The 19973-nt window shown below is 45.5% G+C and overlaps 1 protein-coding gene across 6 annotated transcripts; it reads left to right on the forward strand.

Annotated features, from left to right (window-relative positions):
* Positions 1 to 2210: 2210 nt before the first annotated feature.
* On the forward strand, positions 2211 to 19695 carry ITPA (inosine triphosphatase). Of its 6 annotated transcripts, none has more exons than XM_082359228.1 (8): positions 2211 to 3836; positions 12504 to 12561; positions 12646 to 12710; positions 13327 to 13400; positions 14362 to 14393; positions 14959 to 15118; positions 17963 to 18039; positions 19220 to 19695. In XM_082359228.1, the coding sequence occupies exons 1-8, from the start codon at positions 3771 to 3773 to the stop codon at positions 19306 to 19308; spliced, it is 621 nt and encodes a 206-aa protein (XP_082215354.1). In that variant the 5' UTR covers positions 2211 to 3770; the 3' UTR covers positions 19309 to 19695. The 6 variants fall into 6 exon arrangements, with proteins under 6 accessions (XP_082215354.1, XP_082215353.1, XP_082215349.1 ...); XM_082359223.1 differs by having other exon boundaries at positions 3701 to 3836; positions 14959 to 15074; XM_082359224.1 differs by having other exon boundaries at positions 3754 to 3836; positions 12646 to 12786; positions 14959 to 15074.
* Positions 19696 to 19973: the final 278 nt, after the last annotated feature.

The following is a 19973-nucleotide window of genomic DNA, read 5'->3' on the forward strand; positions in this document are numbered from 1 at the left end:
TGTGCAGCGTGACATTTATGTATGTTTAAAAAGCACTAAACAATACCACAGTGTTTATGGAAGCATACATATGCAGAAAAAGTAAAAAAGTTGCTTGGGAATGATACATACCAACTTCAGAATAGCAGTTACCTTTGGGGAGGGAAGAAGTTGGATGGCATTAACAGCAGAGATTTGCCTGTATCTGTGACATCGATCTCATTAAAAGTGGAGACCAAATCTTCTATATAAATAAATTGTAATATACTTTTGTACTCAGACTTGCAATTTCATACCATTTTAAAGTAACTTATTGGGTTGTACAAGAATTATTGATCCAGTTTTCCATAGTGAGCACTAGGAAATTAAATACAGGGAATTTAAATTTTCTTTTGATTCTTGACACTGTTCAAAAAGAAAAACAAAACTGGGACTTCCCTGGCAGTCCAGTAGTTAAGACTCAGCACTTACAATGCAGAGGGCGTGGGTTCGATCCCCGGTCTGGGAACTAAAATCCCACATGCCATGTGGTGCGGCCAAAAAAACCCCAACCAACCAACAAAAAAAAACTGGGGACAAATTCTACCTCAATAAAGTTGTTTAAAAAAAAAAACCTAGGGACAGGATGTAAACTCAAGATTTTTTAAAAAGCAAATAACAACTAAACTACTAGGAATTTGCTATTACAGTAGTATGAAGATTTTGTGTGTATGATGACATAAAGATCCCAGGACCCATGATGTGTGTATAGGGGAGGATTTGAAAAAATATGGGCACACGTTAACACTTTAACATGTTAAATTGGAATGGTGGAAACTTGAGCATTTATGATTTTCTGTAATTTTGAAATAGTTCATAATTTATAAACAAGCAAAAAGGGCAGGACAGTGCTTTTAAAATATATAAATGTTGATGATCGTTGAAGCTGGTCAATGGTTATATAGGGGCTCATTATACTGCCTTTTTTTTTTTTTTTTTGGTAAGTTTGTCATTTTTGTGCAAGTTTGAAATTTTCCATAATAAAAAATATTGTTAAAAAGTAAAAATTAAGACTTGATACATTTTTGTGTGTAATTTGCATGTGCATAGAAAGTTGTTTGGAAGGGCAAAATAAGAAACTGTCAATAGATATAACTTCCTTGCTGCCTCAGATTATATCACTTTCACAGCTTTCATTTGGAGTTCTCAGATTGTCAGGGTCCTGGACCCTAAGCATGTTGCTTAAGGTTTGTGGGCAGACTGAGTGGGGTGGAAGATGGCAGGGAGAACAACAGTGAGACAGCTGCTGCCCTGGTCCAGGTAAGAACAGAAGAAGGCTGGATTCATGACAGTAGCATTGGAGTGGTGAGGAGGGGACTGATTGAAGAACTATTTCAGAGGCAGAATTCATAGGACCTGACAATCTCCTTCGAGGGCATGAATTGTCCTTCTTTGCTTAACTTGGTTTCCTCCACATGAGGGAAGTGTAATTCCAAAGAGATTTTCTGTCATATTCCTTGCTAAAGGAAATAAAAATTTACATTTTAGGGACTTCCCTGGTGGCGCAGTGGTTAAGAATCCGCCTGCCAATTCAGGGGACATGGGTTCGAGCCCTGGTCTGGGAAGATCCCACATGCTGTGGAGCCACTAAGCCCGTGTGCCACAACTACTGAGCTGTGCTCTAGAGCCCACTAGCCACAACTACTGGGCCCATGTGCCACAACTACTGAAGCCAACGCGCCTAGAGCCCATGCTCCACAACAAAGAAAAGCCATCGCAATGAGAAGCCCGCGCACTACACTGAAGAGTAGCCCCCGCTCACCGCAACTAGAGAAAGCCCACACACAGCAACGAAGACCCAACCCAGCCAAAAATTTTAAAAAAAATTTACATTTTAATTCTAGCATAGGCTACTTAATGAATGAATAATGCAGTCCCCTTCCTTTCTGCTCAGAGAAACTAAGAACCTATCTACGTTGGCTCACCAGTTAAGTGAAGCAATCGATACATTTCTTTTTTGTTTTGTTGTTGCCTAAGAGGATTTCTGTCACTTGCAACCAAGGATCCTAACTGAAGATCACACATACACAAACTTCTGCATACAATTTTAGGTATTCACCCATCTCCTTCCTCCCCCCCCGCCCCCGACCCTGCCAAGCTCTTGGGCTCCAAGACCTTCAGATTTATTTATCTAACTATTTACTATTTATTTATTGGCTTGCGGGATCTTAGTTCCCTGACCAGGGACTGAACCCGGGCCTTCGGCAGTGAAAGAACAGAGTCCTAACCACTGGACAGCCAGGGAATTCCCCAAGACCTTCAGATTTAGAGTGAGGTCTATCTAAAGTGAATACTCATTTATTTCCAATACTCCATGCTTAATAACTCTGTAGCTGAAGCTTTCAACAGTCAGGAGGTCGGCTTTGCTGAGGGGAACCTCTTCTGCCCCTCCACCTCCCTGAAGATTCACCATGACTTCATGAATTAGGAAGACAAATGACATAGAGGGAAGGCAACCACTTCCTGATGTAACCCACCACTTCTCAGGTCAACTCCAAGGAGCCTCGCAAATCACATGGTAGAAAGGGATCACATGGTAGAATGGGAAACTTCAGGACCTGCCTTAGGACACAGTGAGGCCTTTTGGCCTATGCAATACTCCCACTACGGTAAAGTCGTTGAGCAACAGGATTTTTTCCCCCACGAGGACAAATTCTGGGGTCTAAAAAAAAAAAATCATCCAGATTATTAGAGGTCTTTAACATTAACAAAAATAACTCATCCAGGCATTGACAGCCCTCCAGACTTCCGATGACACTCCTCTGACGGGAGTTGCCTCACCAGGAGTAGAGCTGGCCCTGAATCTGCCCTTACTGTTAACCTTCGGTTGCTGAGTCCATGAAGGAGGGAGACAGCTGAATTGCCCAGTGCGGGTGTCAGCAGTGGGTCAAGGCCTATCGCACAGGTGGGTCTGCTGGGGCACTTTCTGCTCTTTGCTGTGTTGGGGATGAAAAGATGTGGCTGAGAAGGGATGATGGACTTAAAGGACTGGAGGAATGAGGTAATAAGGGGGTCGAAATACTGAAGTCGCAAATCTGGGAGATGGGGGAAAAGACCGGGCTAGATTTAGGCTATGCCAAGTTTAAGATCACAGTCAAGTAGATCAGAGCTGGCAAGCAAGGAGGAGCTAAGGAAGCGAGGCTGAAGGTGAGGTCAGGATAAAGTCCCAGGTTTGGGGGCCCTTGTCCAGAAGGAAACAGTTTCCAGAGACAGCTTTAGAGTGCCCGCGGTTAAGGCGAATCGTCCAGAGCCTAGTCAGTTCATCACCAGCCTCGAGGTAGCTACGCTGGGCTTCTTTGCTTCCTCGGTGTCCCTGTCCCAGAGAGGGGCGAAAGCAGGGGTGGGGCAGGTGGCTGGAACGGTCTCTTCTGGCCTTGAGGAGAGCGTCTCTTTGCGGGAGGGACTGGTCCCGGCGTACGCAACCTCCAGCGTTGGGAAGACCCCAGCAAATCCGACGCAGGAGGGCCGAGCCCTTCTCCTCCCTTCTAGCGCCCGGGGCCCCAGGCTGCTCAAACGGAAAAGGGCGCTGTGCTCCCGGTGATCTGAGCAAGGATTCTGTGCGCCCAGCGCAGCCTTCCCGCCCCTGAAGTGCCCAGACTGCAGCTGCCGCCGCCACCGGAGCGCGCAGCACGCAACAAAATCCACAGCCGGCCTTCCTGGGACCCCCCGGCCGGAAACCGGGCCACCCCCTTCCGCCGCCAGGCGGAAGTAGAGGGGCTTCCGCTGAGCCTGCCAGGTACTTGTGGCTCACAATGGCGGCCTCCTTGTCCGGGAAGAAGATCGTGTTTGTCACGGGGAACGCCAAGAAGCTGGAGGAGGTGACGGGAGGGGTGGGAAGCCGAGCAGGAGGCGGTTGGGGGGTAGCGTGTGGCAAGGTTGGCTGGGGAGAAGGCGGAGAAGTGGCTTCCAGGCGGAGGGAAGCACGCTGGTGGGGAAACAGAGTCCGACCCGGAGGGATGGGTTGGATCGGGAAGGGGATGGGCCGCGCGGAGTGGACCGGCACATGTGCGGAGTGGGGGCGACCCGGGGTTGGACTCGATAGAATGAGGGCCTTGACAAATCCGGGCACGGGGCTTGTGAGCTTAGGGGCATCGGGAGCTGAAGGAGTGGTGGGGTCCTTAACACTTGTCCCAAAGGTCACCTCTTAAGCTAGGTCCTAAACCGGGACCCTGACACCCCTCTGGAGCTGATCCAGACCCCGCTGCTGGCCTGGGGTTGGCAGGGGCCGGACAGGGTGTGGGGCCAGGCATCCAAACTGAGTTCCACACCCCACCACGGTCCAGAAATGTGGTCCTCAGCCTCTCCCAGCCTCTTTCCGCCATCTGTGAAATGGCCATTATGCAGGAGGTCTGCTTCACAGCGCAATGGAGAGGAGGAGTGAAGGAGGCAGTGGATCCAAAGTTCCTGCCTACAGGGACTTTGTGGCCAGCTCTGAGAATTCTGGGGGTTGATGGAACCGCTTTGGTTGCAAATAGTAGAGAGACACAGGGAGCTCATGTAAACAACCAGGTGACAATGGTGGGAATACAATGGTATGCTGTCCCACAGGGCTTGAGGAGTCTTTCTTAGGAGTCCCTATCGAGGGGTTTATTTGTCCTTCTAGTTGTCTCTGGATGCTCATCCCTTTTCCTTTTGAGGTCTTTCTGCATTTTTCCCTTCTGTTGGAGGAGGCAGTAAGGCTTCTGCCAGACATCAGCTCTGATTGGCCTTGCTTGGATCAAAGGTTTGCCCTTACTTAGTCAGCCATGGTCAAGGAGGTGGGTCATGTGTGGGGAATCAGGATGACACCTACTAGATGTCTGAGGCAGACCAATGGGGTGCAGTCATTAGGGTCATTTGTCTACAACATAGGGACCAATGACACTTGCACGCTGTTACAGGGTGGCCTCAGAAGTCAGAGCCCTGTGCTGATAAAAGGTTTGTGATCTTGAGGCCAGACCAGACAAGCAGACAGGCAGTGCCACACTGAACAGAGCCCCATGCAAGATGGTGGGTGCCAGCTCCCAAGGCCATCTCTACCTCTGGTTGAGAATGTGGCCCTCCCACATTTAAAGAAGAGGGAGGGAATTCCCTGGAAGTCCAGTGGTTAGGATTCGAGCTTTCACTGCCGGGGCCCGGGTTCGATCCCTGGTTGGGAAACTAAGATCCTGTAAGCCATGTGGCACGGCCCCCCAAAAAAAGGAGAAAAAAAAGAAGATGCTGGAGTGGCCAGAGGAGGCTCACTGGAGAAAATAGACTTGAAGTTGGCCTAAAATAGGGAGTTTTAACTCTTCATCTCATGGTACCCCATTGGCAGAGTGACGAAGCCTCTGGACCCTTTCTCAGGAAAATATTTTTAAATGTACAAAATAAAATACATAGGATTACAAAGGAAATCAAGTCTACTGATTTACAATTCTCAAAATATTATAAATATTTGTGATCCAGTTACATATGCTTTATTAATGCGTACCGAGCTGATCTCCCTGTGCTATGCCGCTGCTTCCCACTAGCTATTTTACATTTGGTAGTGTGTATATGTCGATGCTTCTGTCACTTCGCCCCAGCTTCTCCCTCCCCCGCTGCCGTGTCCTCAAGTACATTCTGTATGTCTGTGTCTTTATTCCTGCCCTGCCACTAGGTTCATCGGTACCATTTTTTTTTTAGATTCCATATATATGCATTAGCATATGGTATTTGTTTTTCTCTTTCTTTACTTTTTTTCTTTACTTCACTCTGTATGACAGACTCTAGGTCCATCCACCTCACTACAAATCACTATTTCGTTTCTTTTTATGGCTGAGTAATATTCCATTGTATATATGTGCCACATCTTCTTTATCCATTCATCTGTCAATGGACATTTAGTTTGCTTCCATGTCCTGCCTATTGTAAATAGTGCTGCAGTGAAGATTGTGGTGCATGTCTCTTTTTGAATTATGGTTTTCTCAGGGTATATGCCCAGTAGTGGGGTTTGCTGGGTCATATGGTAGTTCTATTTTTAGTTTTTTAAGGAACCTCCATACTGCTCTCCATAGTGGTTGTATCAATTTACATTCCCACCAACAGTGCAGGAGGGTTCCCTTTTTACCACACCCTCTCCAGCATTTATCGTTTCTAGATTTTTTGATAATGGCCATTCTGACCGGTGTGAGGTGATACCTCATTGTGGTTTTGATTTGCATTTCTCTAATAGTGATGTTGAGCATCTTTTCATGTGCCTCTTGGCCATCTGTATGTCTTCTTTGGTGAAATGTCTATTTAGGTCTTCTGCCCATTTTTTAATTGGGTTGTTTCTTTTTGTTTTAAATTTATTTTATTTTATTTTATTTTATTTTTATTTTTGGCTGCGTTGGGTCTTCGTTGCTGTGTGCGGGCTTTTCTCTGGTTGCGGTGAGCGGGGACTACTCTTCGTTGCGGCGCGCAGGCTTCTCATTGCAGTGGCTTCTCTTGTTGTGGAGCATGGGCTCTAGGCGCGTGGGCTTCAGTAGCTGTGGCATGGGGACTCAGTAGTTGTAGCTTGCGGGCTCTAGAGCGCAGGCTCAGTAGCTCGGTATTTGTGGCGCACAGGCTTAGTTGCTCCGCGGCATGCGGGATCTTCCCAGACTAGGGCTCAAACCTGTGTCCCCTGCATTGGCAGGTGGATTCTTAACCACTGTGCCACCAGAGAAGCCCGGGTTGTTTCTTTTTTTGATATTGAGCTCCATGAGCTGTTTGTATATTTTGGAGATTAATCCTTTGCTCGTTGTTTCATTTGCAAATATTTTATCCCATTCTGAGGGTTGTCTTTTCGTCTTGTTTATGGTTTCCTTTGCTGTGCAAAAGCTTTTAAGTTTAATTAGGTCCCATTTGTTTAGTTTTGTTTGTATTTTCATTACTCTAAGAGGTGGGTCAAAAAACATCTTGCTGTGGTTTATGTCAAAGAGTGTTTTTCCTATGGTTTCCTCTAAGAGTTTTATAGTGTCTGTTTTTACATTTAGGTCTTTAATACATTTGGAGTTTATTTTTGTGTGTGGTGTTAGGTGGTGTTCTAATTTCATTGTTTTACATGTAGCTGTCCAGTTTTCCCAGCACCACTTACTGAAGAGGCTGTCTTTTCTCCATTGTATTTTCTTGCCTCCTTTGTCATAAATTAGGTGACCATATGTGCATGGGTTTATCTCTGTGCTTTCTATCCTGCACCTTGATCTGTATTTCTGTTTTTGTGCCAGTACCAACCTGTCTTGATTACTGTAGCTTTGTAGTATAGTTTGAAGTCAGGGAGCCTGATTCCTCCAGCTCCGTTTTTCTTTCTCCGTATTGCTTTGGCTGTTCGGGATCTTTTGTGTTTCCATTACAAATTGTAAAATTTTTTGTTCTAATTCTGTGTAGAATGCCATTGGTAGTTTGATAGGGATTGCATTGAATCTGTAGATTGCTTTGGGTAGTATAGTCATTTTCATAATATTGATTCTTCCAATCCAAAAACATGGTATATTTCTCCATCTGTTTATGTCATCTTTGATTTCTTTCATCAGTGTTTTATAGTTTTCCAAGTATAAGTCTTACGCCTCCTTAGATAGGTTTATTCCTAGGTATTTTATTCTTTTTGTTGCAGTGGTAAATGGGATTGTTTCCTTAATTTCTCTTTCTGATTTTTCGTTGTTAGTGTATAGGAATGCCAGAGATTTCTGTGCATTAATTTTGTATCCTGCAACCTTACCAAATTCGTTGATTAGTTCTAGTAGTTTTCTGGTGGCATCTTTAGGATTTTCTATGTATAGTATCATGTCATCTGCAAACAGTGACAGTTTTACTTCTTTTCCAATTTGTATACCTTTTATTTCTTTTTCTTCTCTGATTGCCATGGCTAGGACTTCGAAAACTATGTTGAATAAGAGTGGCGAGAGAGGACATCCTTGTCTTGTTCCTGATCTTAGAGGAAATGCTTTCAGTTTTTCACCATTGAGTATGTTTGCTGTGGGTTTGTCATATATGACCTTTATTATGTTGAGGTAGGTTCCCTCTATGCCCATTTTCTGGAGCGTTTTTATCGGAAAATGGTGTTGAATTTTTTCAAAACCTTTTTCTGCATCTATTGAGATGATCACATGGTTTTTATTCCTTAATTTGTTAATATGGTGTATCACATTGATTGATTTGCATGTATTGAAGAATCCTTGCATCTGATGTATGATCCTTTTAATATGTTGTTGGTTTCTGTTTGCTAGTATTTTGTTTAGGATTTTTGCATCTATGTTCATCAGTGATATTGGACTATAATTTTCTTTTTTTGTGATATCTTTTTCTGGTTTTGGTATCAGGGTGATGGTGGCTTCATAGAACGAATTTGGGAGTGTTCCTCCCTCTGCAGTTTTTTGGAAGAGTTTGAGAAGGATCGGTGTTAGCTCTTCTCTAAATGTTTGATAGAATTCGCCTGTGAAGCCATCTGGTCCTGGACTTTTGTTTGTTGGAAGATTTTTTTTACATAAAAATTTATTTATTTTTATTTATTTATGTTTGGCTGCGTTGGGTCTTCATTGCTGCGCGTGGACTTCCTCTAGTTGCGGCAAGCCAGGGCTACTCTTCGTTGTGGTGCACAGGCTTCTCATTGCGGTGGCTTCCCTTGTTATGGAGCATGGGCTCTCGGCAGGCGGGTTTCAGTAGTTGCGGCACATGGGCTCAGTAGTTGTGGCTCGTGGACTCTAGAGCACAGGCTCAGTAGGTGCGGCACATGGGGTTAGTTGCTCCGTGGCATATGGGGTCTTCTCGGACCAGGGATCGAACCTGTGTCCCCTGCATTGGCAGGCAGATTTTTAACCAATGCGCCACCAGGGAAGTCCTGTTGGAAGATTTTTAATTACAGTTTCAATTTCATTACTTGTGATAGGTCTGTTTATATTTTCTAATTCTTCCTGGCTCAGTCTTGGAAAATTGTACATTTCCAAGAATTTGTCCATTTCCTCATGGGTGTCCATTTTATTGGCATATAGTTGTCTGTGGTAGTCTCTTATAATCCTTTGTATTTCTGCAGTGTCAGTTGTGATTTCTCCTTTTTCATTTCTTATTTTATTTTATTTATTTATTTATTTATTTATTTTAAACATCTTTATTGAAGTATAATTGCCTTACAATGGTGTGTTAACTTCTGCTTTATAAATTTCTAATTTTATTGATTTGCGTCCTCTCCCTTTTTTTCTTGATGAGTCTGGCTAAGGGTTTATCAATTTTGTTTATCTTCTCAAAGAACCAACTTTTAGTTTTATTGATTTTTGCTGTTATTTTCATTTCTGTTTCATTTATTTCTGCTCTGATCTTTATGATTTCTTTCCTTCTACTGACTTTGGGTTTTCTTTGTGCTTCTTTCTCTAGTTGCTTTAGGTGTAGGGTTAGATTATTTATTTGAGATTTTTCTTGTTTCTTGAGGTGAGATTGAATTGCTGTAAACTTCCCTCTTAGAACAGCTTTTGCTGCATCCCATAGGTTTTGAGTCGTCGTGTTTTTGTTGTCATTTGTTTCTATGTATTCTTTTATTTCTTTGATTTCTCTAGTGATCTCTTTGTTACTTAGTAGTGCACTGTTTAGCCTCCATGTATTTGTGTTTTTTACAGTTTTTTTCCTGTAATTGATTTCCACTCTCGTAGCAGTGTGGTCAGAAAAGATGCTTAATACGATTTCAATTTTCTTAAATTTTCCGAGGCTTGATTTGTGACCCAAGATGTGATCTGTCTTGGAGAATGTTCCGTGTGCACTTGAGAAGGAAGTGTACTCTGCCCCTTTCGGGTAGAATATTCTGTAAATATCAATTAAATCTGTCTGGTCTATTGTGTCATCTAAAGCTTGTGTTTCCTTATTTATTTTCTGTTTGGATGATCTGTCCATTGGGGTAAGTGAGGTGTTCAAGTCCCCTACTATTATTGTGTTACTGTCGATTTCCCCTTTCATGGTTGTTAGCATTTGCCTTATGTATTGAGGTGCTCCTATGTTGGGTGCATAAACGATTATAATTGTTATATCTTCTTCTTGGATTGATCCCTTGATCATTATGTACTGTCCTTCCTTATCTCTTGTAACAGTCTTTATTTTAAAGTCTATTTTTAAATAAATTTATTTATTTTATTTATTTATTTTTGGCTGTGTTGGGTCTTCGTTGCTGTGCATGGGCTTTCTCTAGTTGCGGCAAGCAGGGGTTACTGTTTGTTGTGGTGTGCAGGCTTCTTATTGAGGTGGCTTCTCTTGTTGCAGAACACAGGCTCTAGGCACGCAGGCTTCAGTTGTTGTGGTACACGGGCTCAGTAGTTGTGGCTCACGGGCTCTAGAGCGCAGGCTCACTAGTTGTGGTGCATGGACTTAGTCGCTCCACAGCATGTGGGATCTTCCTGGACCAGGGATCGAACCTGTGTCCCCTGCAATGGCAGACAGATTCTTAACCACTGCACCACCAGGGAAGCCCTAAAGTCTATTTTATCTGATATGAGTACTGCTACTCCAACATTCTTTTGATTTCCATTTGCATGGAATATATTTTTCCATCCCTTCACTTTTAGTCTGTATGTGTCCCTAGGTCTGAAGTGGGTCTCTTGTAGACAGCATATGTACGGGTCTTGTTTTTGTATCCATTCAGCCAGTCTGTGTCTTTTGGTTGGGGCATTTAATCCATTTACATTCAAGGTTGTTATCAATATGTATGTTCCTATTACCATTTTCTTAATTGTTTGGGTTTGTTTTTGTGGGTCTTTTTCTTCTCTTGTGTTTCCTGCCTAGAGAAGTTTTTTTAGCATTTGTTGTAAAGCTGGTTTTGTGGTGCTGAATTCTCTTACCTTTTGCTTGTCTGAAAAGCTTTTGATTTCTCTGTTGACTCTGAATGAGATCCTTGCTGGGTAGAGTAATCTTGGTTGTAGTTTTTTCTCTTTTATCATTTTAAGTATATCCTGCCACTCCCTTCTGGCCTGCAGAGTTTCTGCTGAAAAATCAGTTGATAATGTTATGGGGATTCCTTTGTATGTTATTTTTTGCTTTTCCCTTGCTGCTTTTAATATTTTTTCTTTGAACTTAATTTTTGTTAGTTTGATTAATATGTGTCTTGGTGTGTTTCTCCTAGGGTTTATCCTGTATGGGACTCTCTGTGCTTCCTGGACTTAGGTGGCTATTTCCTTTCCCATGTTAGGGAAGTTTTCCACTATAATCTCTTCAAATATTTTCTCAGACCCTTTCTTTTTCTCTTCTTATTTGGGACCCCTATAATTCGAACGTTGGTGTGTTTAGTATTGTCCCAGAGGTCTCTGAGATTGTCTTCGATTCTTTTCATTGTTTTTTCTTTATTCTGCTCCTTGGCAGTTATTTCCACCATTCTGTCTTCCATCTCACTTATATTTGTTCTTCTGCCTCAGTTATCCTATTATTGATTCTTTCTAGTGTATGTTTCATTTTCAGTTATTGTGTTTTCATCTCTGTTTGTCCTTCAGTTCTTCTAGAACATTGTTAAACATTTCTTGTATTTTCTCAGTCTGTGCCTCCATTCTACTTCTGAGATTCTGGATCATCTTTACCACCATTACTCTGAATTCTTTTTCAGGTAGATTGCCTATTTCCTCTTCATTTATTTGGTCTTATAGGTTTTTACCATGCTCCTTCATCTGTGACATACTTTCTTACCCTCTCATTTTTTCTGATGGGTGGGATTGTGTTCCTGTTTAACTGGTTGTTTGGCCTGAGGCTTCCAACACTGGTTTGTAGGCTGTTGGGTAGAGCTGGGTCTTGGTGCCGAGATGAGGACCTCCGGGAGACCTCATTCCAATGAATATTCCCTGGGGTCTGAGGTTCTCTTGTTAGTCCAGTGGTTCAGACTCAGAGCTCCCATTACAGGAGCCGTTCACTTGGGGGTTCTTCCCGTCTCCTTTGGCGTCAAGGTCCCCCACCAGCATCTGGCAGGCGCCCGAGTTGTAGGGAGACACAAACTCTGCGTCTTCCCATGCCGCCATCTTGACTCTGCCCCTTGTAAATGATATTTTGAGATATCTGCTACAACTGTAATGGGATATGACAGCATCTGTGATTTTAATAGGTTTAAATATCACAGGAGATGCTAGTGCTATTTGTGTTTGTTTTCTATATTCACTATTGAAAGGGATGCTAAATTTCAGGTAGGGGTTAGTGAAAATAAAGCAGTTTTTTTTTTTTCTAATCCAAGTTCACAGACCTCCTGAATTCTGGGTAACCCCTGATAGAAAATTCCTGGCCCAAAGGATAGGTTTTGGGAGCATTGAGAAGGGAAGAGGGTGTTCTAGGTGGGTGGTTAGCATGAACAGAGACCTGAAGTAGGAGGGAGGGATCGGAGAGTAAGCAGATGGGGGAGCTGACCTGCTGGGGTGGGACCCTGAAGGCTGAGGTGAGGCTCGTGGGCCTGACTTGGTAAGCTTTAGGGGACTGACAGGAGAGTTACCTGATGAGAAAGGTGGGTGACAGCTTTTGTAGTAATGGGGAATAGTTAAACAAATGGTGATAAATGTTCTTTCATTTTGGAACAGGTCATTCAGATTCTAGGAGATAAGTTTCCATGCACTTTGGTGGCACAGAAGATTGACCGTATGTCTCTGTTTAGTTCTATTTTTAAAAGATGATTCAATTTCTCTCTCTGTGACCTGACTGTGTGTCTGTTTCTCTGATAAGTGCCAGAGTACCAAGGAGAGCCTGATGAGATTTCCATTCGGAAGTGTCAGGAGGCAGCTCGCCAGGTGCTTGCTTCACACATGTCCTGTGCTTGCGCCTCTTGTCCTGGTGGCTCCTGGGGTCTGTGCCTGCTGGGGATGGGTAAAGAATATGGTGGGCCAGTTTATAATGACTTGAAGGACCTTTCCAGGCTTAGCTAGGCTGGAGTCAGTTAATGTTGGCTCTGGAATACTGCCTTCCTTTCTCAGCCTTGACTGCATAGTATCCCCCTAGATGACCACACACACATATAATTCACTCTTCCCAATTATCAGGTACATACATTCCACCCCTGCATTCTCCCCACATACATCCACCCTGCACTCACACATCTCTGTGGAACTGAAAAAGAGTGCTTTGTAAACAGTCAGGCTGCTTGAGTATGAATCCCAGCTCTCCTGTCACTGTACCTGGAGCAAACTTTACAAGCTGCCAAGGCTTTGATGTCCCTACCTTTAAAATGAAGATAAGAGATTAGTCAACGGCTGTTACCCAGAGCAGATGGACCTCTATCTGATGCTGCTCTTGCACATCCCAGCTAGCTGTGGGTATGGCCTTGGCCTGGGTGGCCGGGGAATTCAGGGTGGAGATGGGGCCTGCTGCTGGGCACAGGTCTCAGAGCTGCATGTCCTTGTGCTGCAGGTGCAGGGCCCTGTACTGGTGGAGGACACCTGTCTGTGCTTCAACGCCCTTGGGGGCCTCCCTGGCCCCTACATGTGAGTGCTCCCCCACCCTTTTGCAGGGCCCTGGCCACAAAACCACTTGAACTTTGAAATGATTGGTTACTTGATACTGCGGGTCATTCACTATCTTGGCATCAACACCAGTATGTCAGATTGTCTTGAGGGAGGATTAGGGATGGGGAAGAGGCATACCTTTCTTTTGTAAAGTGAGAGAATGTGATTGTGTAAGTTGAGATGGGCAAGGGGAACTCACCCATTGGAGAGGTACATTCGTGGGCAGATCAGTTTCAGGAAAGAGGAAATAAGTTGAGATCTGCAGATGGATTTCCTTAAAGCTATCCAGTACCCTGGACCCCCTCAGAAGGTCTTTGTGTATCTCTAGGGTACAAATACCCCAATTTGTTAGGTCTTGGGTATGTATACAGTTGACCCTTGAACAACTCGGGGGGGTTAACCTGCGTTTAACTTACAGTTGGCCTTCCATATCAGTGGATTCAACTGTATATTACTGTAGTATTTACTACTGAAAAATATCCATGTATAAGTGAACATATGCAGTTCAAACTCATGTTGTTCAAGGGTTAACTGTATCTTTAACTTTTGGATTGCTAATTTGTTTGCCAAGGCAGTAGCACCGCTACACGCTTATAGTGTACATTGCTCCATATTCTTACCAGCACTGTTTTATGACTTTTCAGTATTTTGTAATGGTGGGAGTGGGAAATGTTACCACATGCAATTTTAATTTGCATTTCCCTAATTACCAGTGAGATTGAGGGCTTCACTGGTTTATCGATTCTTCTGTGGATTGCCTCTTTGTCTCCATTTCCTTTGTCCTATTGGATTATTTCTCTTCATTTTGAGTTGAGACATTCTTTATCTTTTCTCCTTGGCTGTCCCAGGGCTCTAATCCCTGGGGGACGCAGCCCAGAAACAAGGTGGTAAGAACATCCATCTGCTTGTGGTGTCTGACTCACCTTTATTTCTCTTGCAGAAAGTGGTTTCTGGAGAAGTTAAAGCCTGAAGGTATTATCCCCATTTGTCTCTTTCTTTAGACCTGTTTGAAATTAAGAATCTGTGGGTTCTAGGGGAGGAGCTCCAACTAGTAATCAGGAATCTCAGGTTCCATCCCCTTCACGGAGTCTCCATTCACCTCAGTTTCCCCATCTATAATCTACAGCTCACACTCTCCCTATACACCCGGTGCCAGGGAGCACTGAGACTTGGGAAGAGTGGATGGGGTGGGGGTGGGTGGTGAGAGCATTGAGTTTGAGGGACAAAGGGGCTCTAGTTGATTCTGACTCTGAGAGGGACTGGCCCCACTGCTTGCTGTCCTTGCATCAGTGGGGGGCAGGGAGGAGGACACCCTGCTGCTCCTCCTGGTCCCAGCAGCGCATACCCTGAAGCCCACAGTGGTAGAATAAGGAACCCCACGTCCCCATCGCCCAACTTCCTGGGTTATCAGCGCAGGGCCTATTTGGTGATATGTATAACTCCCCTCGCCACCTGGGCCCCTTGAGTGTGAAGAGGGGGCTGGGGCTGGGGCTGGGCAGCATAGAGTGCGCTGAGCCCTCACTGCACCTGCCCGCAGGTCTCCACCAGCTCCTGGCTGGGTTCCAAGACAAGTCGGCCTATGCACTCTGCACGTTTGCGCTCAGCACTGGGGACCCGAGCGAGCCTGTGCGCCTCTTCAGGGGCCGGACCTCGGTGCGTACCCATGCTCGTTCCCCCGCGTGCCGCCAGAGGGCGCTGTGGCTCGCGATGATGCTGCAGGACTATGGTGGGGAGGGCGCGCCCCTGGGTACCACAGCTAGAAGTGCTGTCAATCCCGAAACGTATTTGACTCCTGAGTCTGTTGTTTGGAAACGCACAATGGCTTACAGCTGTTGGGGCCTGGTATACCCAGAGCTCTGCACTGTATGCTCTCCTGAGAAGCAGATGTGGAAACTGAAGGTGACAACTCCTAGAGCTACATCTATAGCCCAGACTTCTCCAAGCTTGAATCTCCTCATCCCACTGCTGAGGCAACAGCTTCCCTTGAACATCTCACAGCCTTTCCAACTTCTTATGTTCATATAGAATCATCTTCCTTCTCCCCCCAACTCATTCCTTTCAGAACTGCCCTTCAGTGCCCCCATGCTTACCTATCAGACCATAGGTTCAGCTGCTTCTCACAGGGTCCAGACCACCCTCTGGGCTGGCCTGCTCCCCCCCCCACCCCAGCCCATCCATCCCCTCCCCGTGGCAGGAGTGTACCTTCAGGCACATCATTTCTCTGCTTTGTCCTTTCTGCTCAGGATAAAATCCAGAGTCCCACCATAGCTCACATAGCCCTATGCCAGTGGCTGCACCAGAGACTGTCCACAGATGTTTTACTTTACCCTCCCTGATTAGATTTTTAATTTTTGTGGTGAAAGAACAGGTGACAGAAATTATCATCTTCATTTTTAAGTGTACAGTACAATAGTGTACACTGTTGTGCACCAGATCTCTAGATCTTTCTCATCTTGCAGAATTGAAACTATACCCATTGAATAACGACTCCACCTTCCCCTCCTCTCTGCAGCACCTGGCAACCACCATTCTACTTTCTGTTGCTAAGAGTTCAGCTACCTCAGATACATCATATAAGTGGAATCCTGCAGTGTTTGTTTTTTTGTGACTGGCTTATCTCACTTAGCATAATGTCCTCAAGTTTCATCCATGTTGTAGCATGTGACAGGATCTCCTTTTTTAAGGCTGAATAATATTCCATTGTATATATATACCACTTTTTCCTTTATCCGTTTACAGGCATACCTCGTTTTATTGAGCTTCACAGATATTATGTTTTTACAAATTGAAAGTTTGTGGTAATCCTGCATTGTCAGATGATGGTTAGCATTTTTAGCGATGAAGTATTTTTAAATTAAGGTATGTACATTTTTTTTTAGACATAATGCTATCGCACACTTAATAGATTACAACATAGTGTAAACATAATTTTTATATGCAGTAGGAAACCAAAAAATTCATGTGACTTGCTTTATTGCGATAATTGCTTAATTGCAGTGGTCTGGAACTGACCCCGCAATATCTCCGAGGTCTGCCTGTATTCATCGATGAACACTTGCATGGCTTCCACTTTTTGGCTCATAATGCTGCTATGAACGTGGGTGTGCAAATATCTCTTCAAGATCCTGTTTTCATTCTTTTGGATATATATCCAGAAATGGGATTGCTGGATCATATTGCCTGGTTACATTTTTAACAGTTAGTTTTAGTGGTCTGCTACTTTCACAGAAATGTTCTCTCAAAAATCAAAAGTATGAACAACCACAGGCCCAACTTCCTGCACCATGACTGACTAGCAGCTATGCTGCTGACGGGGCCGGATCACTGCCATCCGACCATTCCCTATTGTCTCCCCGGCTTGGGCTGCTGTTTGTACTTTGTTGCTGCCAGCCCCGACTTTAACTGAGGTAGCCTTGTTTCTCCTTGTTCTGTTCTCCCCTGTGCTTTCTAAACCCCAGCCACATTGCCCTTTCAGCAGTGCGTATGCTAAGCCCTTCTCCATCTCTGGACCTCGGCACAGCTGTGTCCTCCACCTAGAATGTTCCTGCCCTAGTCCTTTATGTGGCCAAAGTGTCCCCTCCTCACTGAGGCCTTCCCTGAGCTCCCCATCTTGTTATTCTTGAGCCCAGCTCCCAGTTTGTTGCCTCTAAGACACTTTGCATTTGGTAATCATTAATGTGTTTACTGATGTAATGCTTGTTTTGCTTAAGAGATCCATTCTGTGAAAGCAAGGCTAAGGCTTTCTGTTTTCCTGGTGCCTGCTTGGCTGAGGTGTTCAAAAAACAGTTGTTGCATGGGTGAAGTTCAGAGTGGTTCAGTAACTGGCCTCAGTCACACAGCTCCCCATTAGCAGAAGCAGAATTTGCCTTTGGTCTGAATGACTTGGAATTTATATGGCTAATCCCCATCCTCTAGTACCTCCTTGTATTTTATAAGTTTTGTTTTTTGTTTTTTTTTTTAAACTCCCAAGGTAGCCTGACATCTCATGACACTGGTTGTCTTTGTCACATTTTCCTTTTGGAATTTGCCTCTTACACCCTGTATTTATTGAGCTCATTTTTGTGTTGAACATTGTGCAAAGTAATTTCTATTTTGTTATTTCATTTAATTGTTAGAGCCTCCCTTGTATTTTGAGAAATGCAGTAATAGTAGCAGGCACAGGGCTTGGCTGCAAAGTTCAGGGCCCTCAAACTTCCTATTAGGAGAAAATGTTTTCTGTCAGTCTTTCAAAGTTGATTCTCTTCTTCAGTGAGGTCACAGTTTGTCAAAGCTTCAGAGAGGGAGGCTGGTCCCAGGGGTATCGGTGGGCTGATTAAGCATGTGGTTCCTCCCTGTCTGTGGGCAGTGAGCCGTCCTGCTCTGCATTTTGTCTGTGTTCAGCAAACATTTGCTGGCACCATGGACCCCTTGAAATAATATATTTTGAGTAAATAGGGTTTAACCAAATTCATAAACTAACCAAACTCAAGCTGGCTACTGCCCTCCTCATAGTGCATCTCCTCCACACCCAGTGGCACACCTGTCCCCCTTTCCTCTGGCAGGGCCGGATTGTGGTGCCCCGTGGCTGCCGGGATTTTGGCTGGGACCCCTGCTTTCAGCCTGATGGATATGAGCAGACGTAAGGAGCCCCAGTTTCTTTCAGGGGTGTGGGGTCGGGATGGCCGTGGTCTGGGTTGGGTCAGTGCCCCGCCCAGGTGCAGGCACGCGGATACAGGCGGGGCAGGCTCTGAGGTGCCGTTCTGGCTGAAGGCAGCTCTGCTGGGGTGGATGCAAGGAATCTGGGTGGCCCGGTCCACAGCTGGGAGGCAGCTGGGCGTAGCTGAAGTCCTGGGCTCTCGGGCTCAGCTCAGCTCAGAGCAGCTTTGTAGCTTCAGTGGCTTCCCCCCTCTGACCTGGGCTTGTCAGATTTGTTGGATGATTATCTGACCCCCATTTAGTCTGGAAAAATGTTAGCACTTGGCCACCACGTTACACCCCCACAGTGCCAGGTGTTTTCAGTATTTCATGCTAGCCCCCGCTTATTTACACGGGACATGTTGGCCGTTATTGGAATCGGGCTTGTCAAGCTGGAGGGGGGCCCTTAGGGAGTGTGGCCTGAGGCCTCACAACAGCCAGGCAGGGCTGAGGACAACATGAAGCAGCACTTTGGTGACACAAATGCTCTGTATCTGCGCTGTGCAATCCGGTAGCCATTAGCCACATGTGGCTGCGGAGCATTTGAAATGTGGTTAGAGCAACTGAGGAACAGAATTTATTTTTATTCAGTTGTAATTGGTTTAAATGGCCACAGTGGCTGGTAGCCACCATACTGGACAGCATAGATGTGAAAGTGACAACTGGGTAGGGATTCTCAGCTCACTGGGGGCCTGCCATGGATGGCAGGCCACTGGCTGGCTGTTCGAGGCTCGCCTGCTGCCCCCTGCCCACACCTGCCCGCCCCACAGTGCATTGGAGGCGATTGCTGTGTTTGACTGTCAGGCCCCACTGCTTCCCGTCAACAGATGACAAAGCTGATCAAACATGCAGCTCGTCCCCCTGTCCCCAGCTTCCCTTTGATGACTTTTGGACACACTAGAACAAGTTTAAGATCCTTTCACACTCATTAATATGGGTTTCTACCTACAGGGGAATTTAAGACTCTGATTTAAAAAAAATTAACTCTGGTTGCCAGGAGCTAGTGGCCCCACTACCCTTTCCTGGGGACTCTTTGAGCTTTGGGCTCCAGGATGAGGTGAGGTGTACCTACCCTCCCTGAATCCGGGCTCCCTCTTCTCTGAGCTGCTACTGTTGCCCCTTAGGTATGCAGAGATGCCCAAGGCTGAGAAGAACACCATCTCCCATCGCTTCCAGGCCCTGCTTGAGTTGCAAGAATACTTTGGCAACCTGACTCCTCTTGGAGCTAGTGATGACCACTCTGGCTGAGGATCCGGGGAGGGCTAGCCGGAAACCGCCTCTATCAGGCAGGCACCCGTCCAAGTACTGCCTTCAGGGGTATCACTTCCTGGGGGTGTTACCAGCCGTCAGGAGCAGCTGGCTCTGCCTGGAGAAACTTTGGCCAAAGGACACCATCCTCCTGCCCTCAGGGATTCAGTGGCTTCCTACAGCCTCCAGGCCTTGAATCCGGAAAGGACCTTGGGTGTTAAAACTGGCCTTGGCAGGGTTGAGGGTTTGGGGAAGAACCACACAAACAGCCTTAGATGTTTTTTAAATGCAGCAAGTAAAAATTCGGGAGGGTACTTGCTTCCAAAATAAACTGGGTATATTTGCTTTGAAACCTGCCCCAGGCAGGCGTCTGTCTCCTGAGTCCCCTTTGACACGAGCAGGAAACCTCTCAGGTCGGCGGTGGGGTGAGGGGGGGCAAAAGGGGTTGGGGGGGGTGGCTGGACGAGGGCAGTGCTGTGTCGAGGCTGTTCGTGTGCCCTTGCTAGCTGGAGTATTATATCTTTCTTTTTGTCCTTGAAGTCTCTGATCATGGGCTGAACTTTTCCGTGCCACATCCCTGCTGCCTGCCCACCCACCCACTGAGCAATGCCACCACCCAGCTGGCTTCTA

Source organism: Balaenoptera borealis, assembly GCF_965194805.1.
Source record: "Balaenoptera borealis genome assembly, chromosome: 16".
Classification (NCBI taxonomy): Eukaryota; Metazoa; Chordata; class Mammalia; order Artiodactyla; family Balaenopteridae; genus Balaenoptera; species Balaenoptera borealis.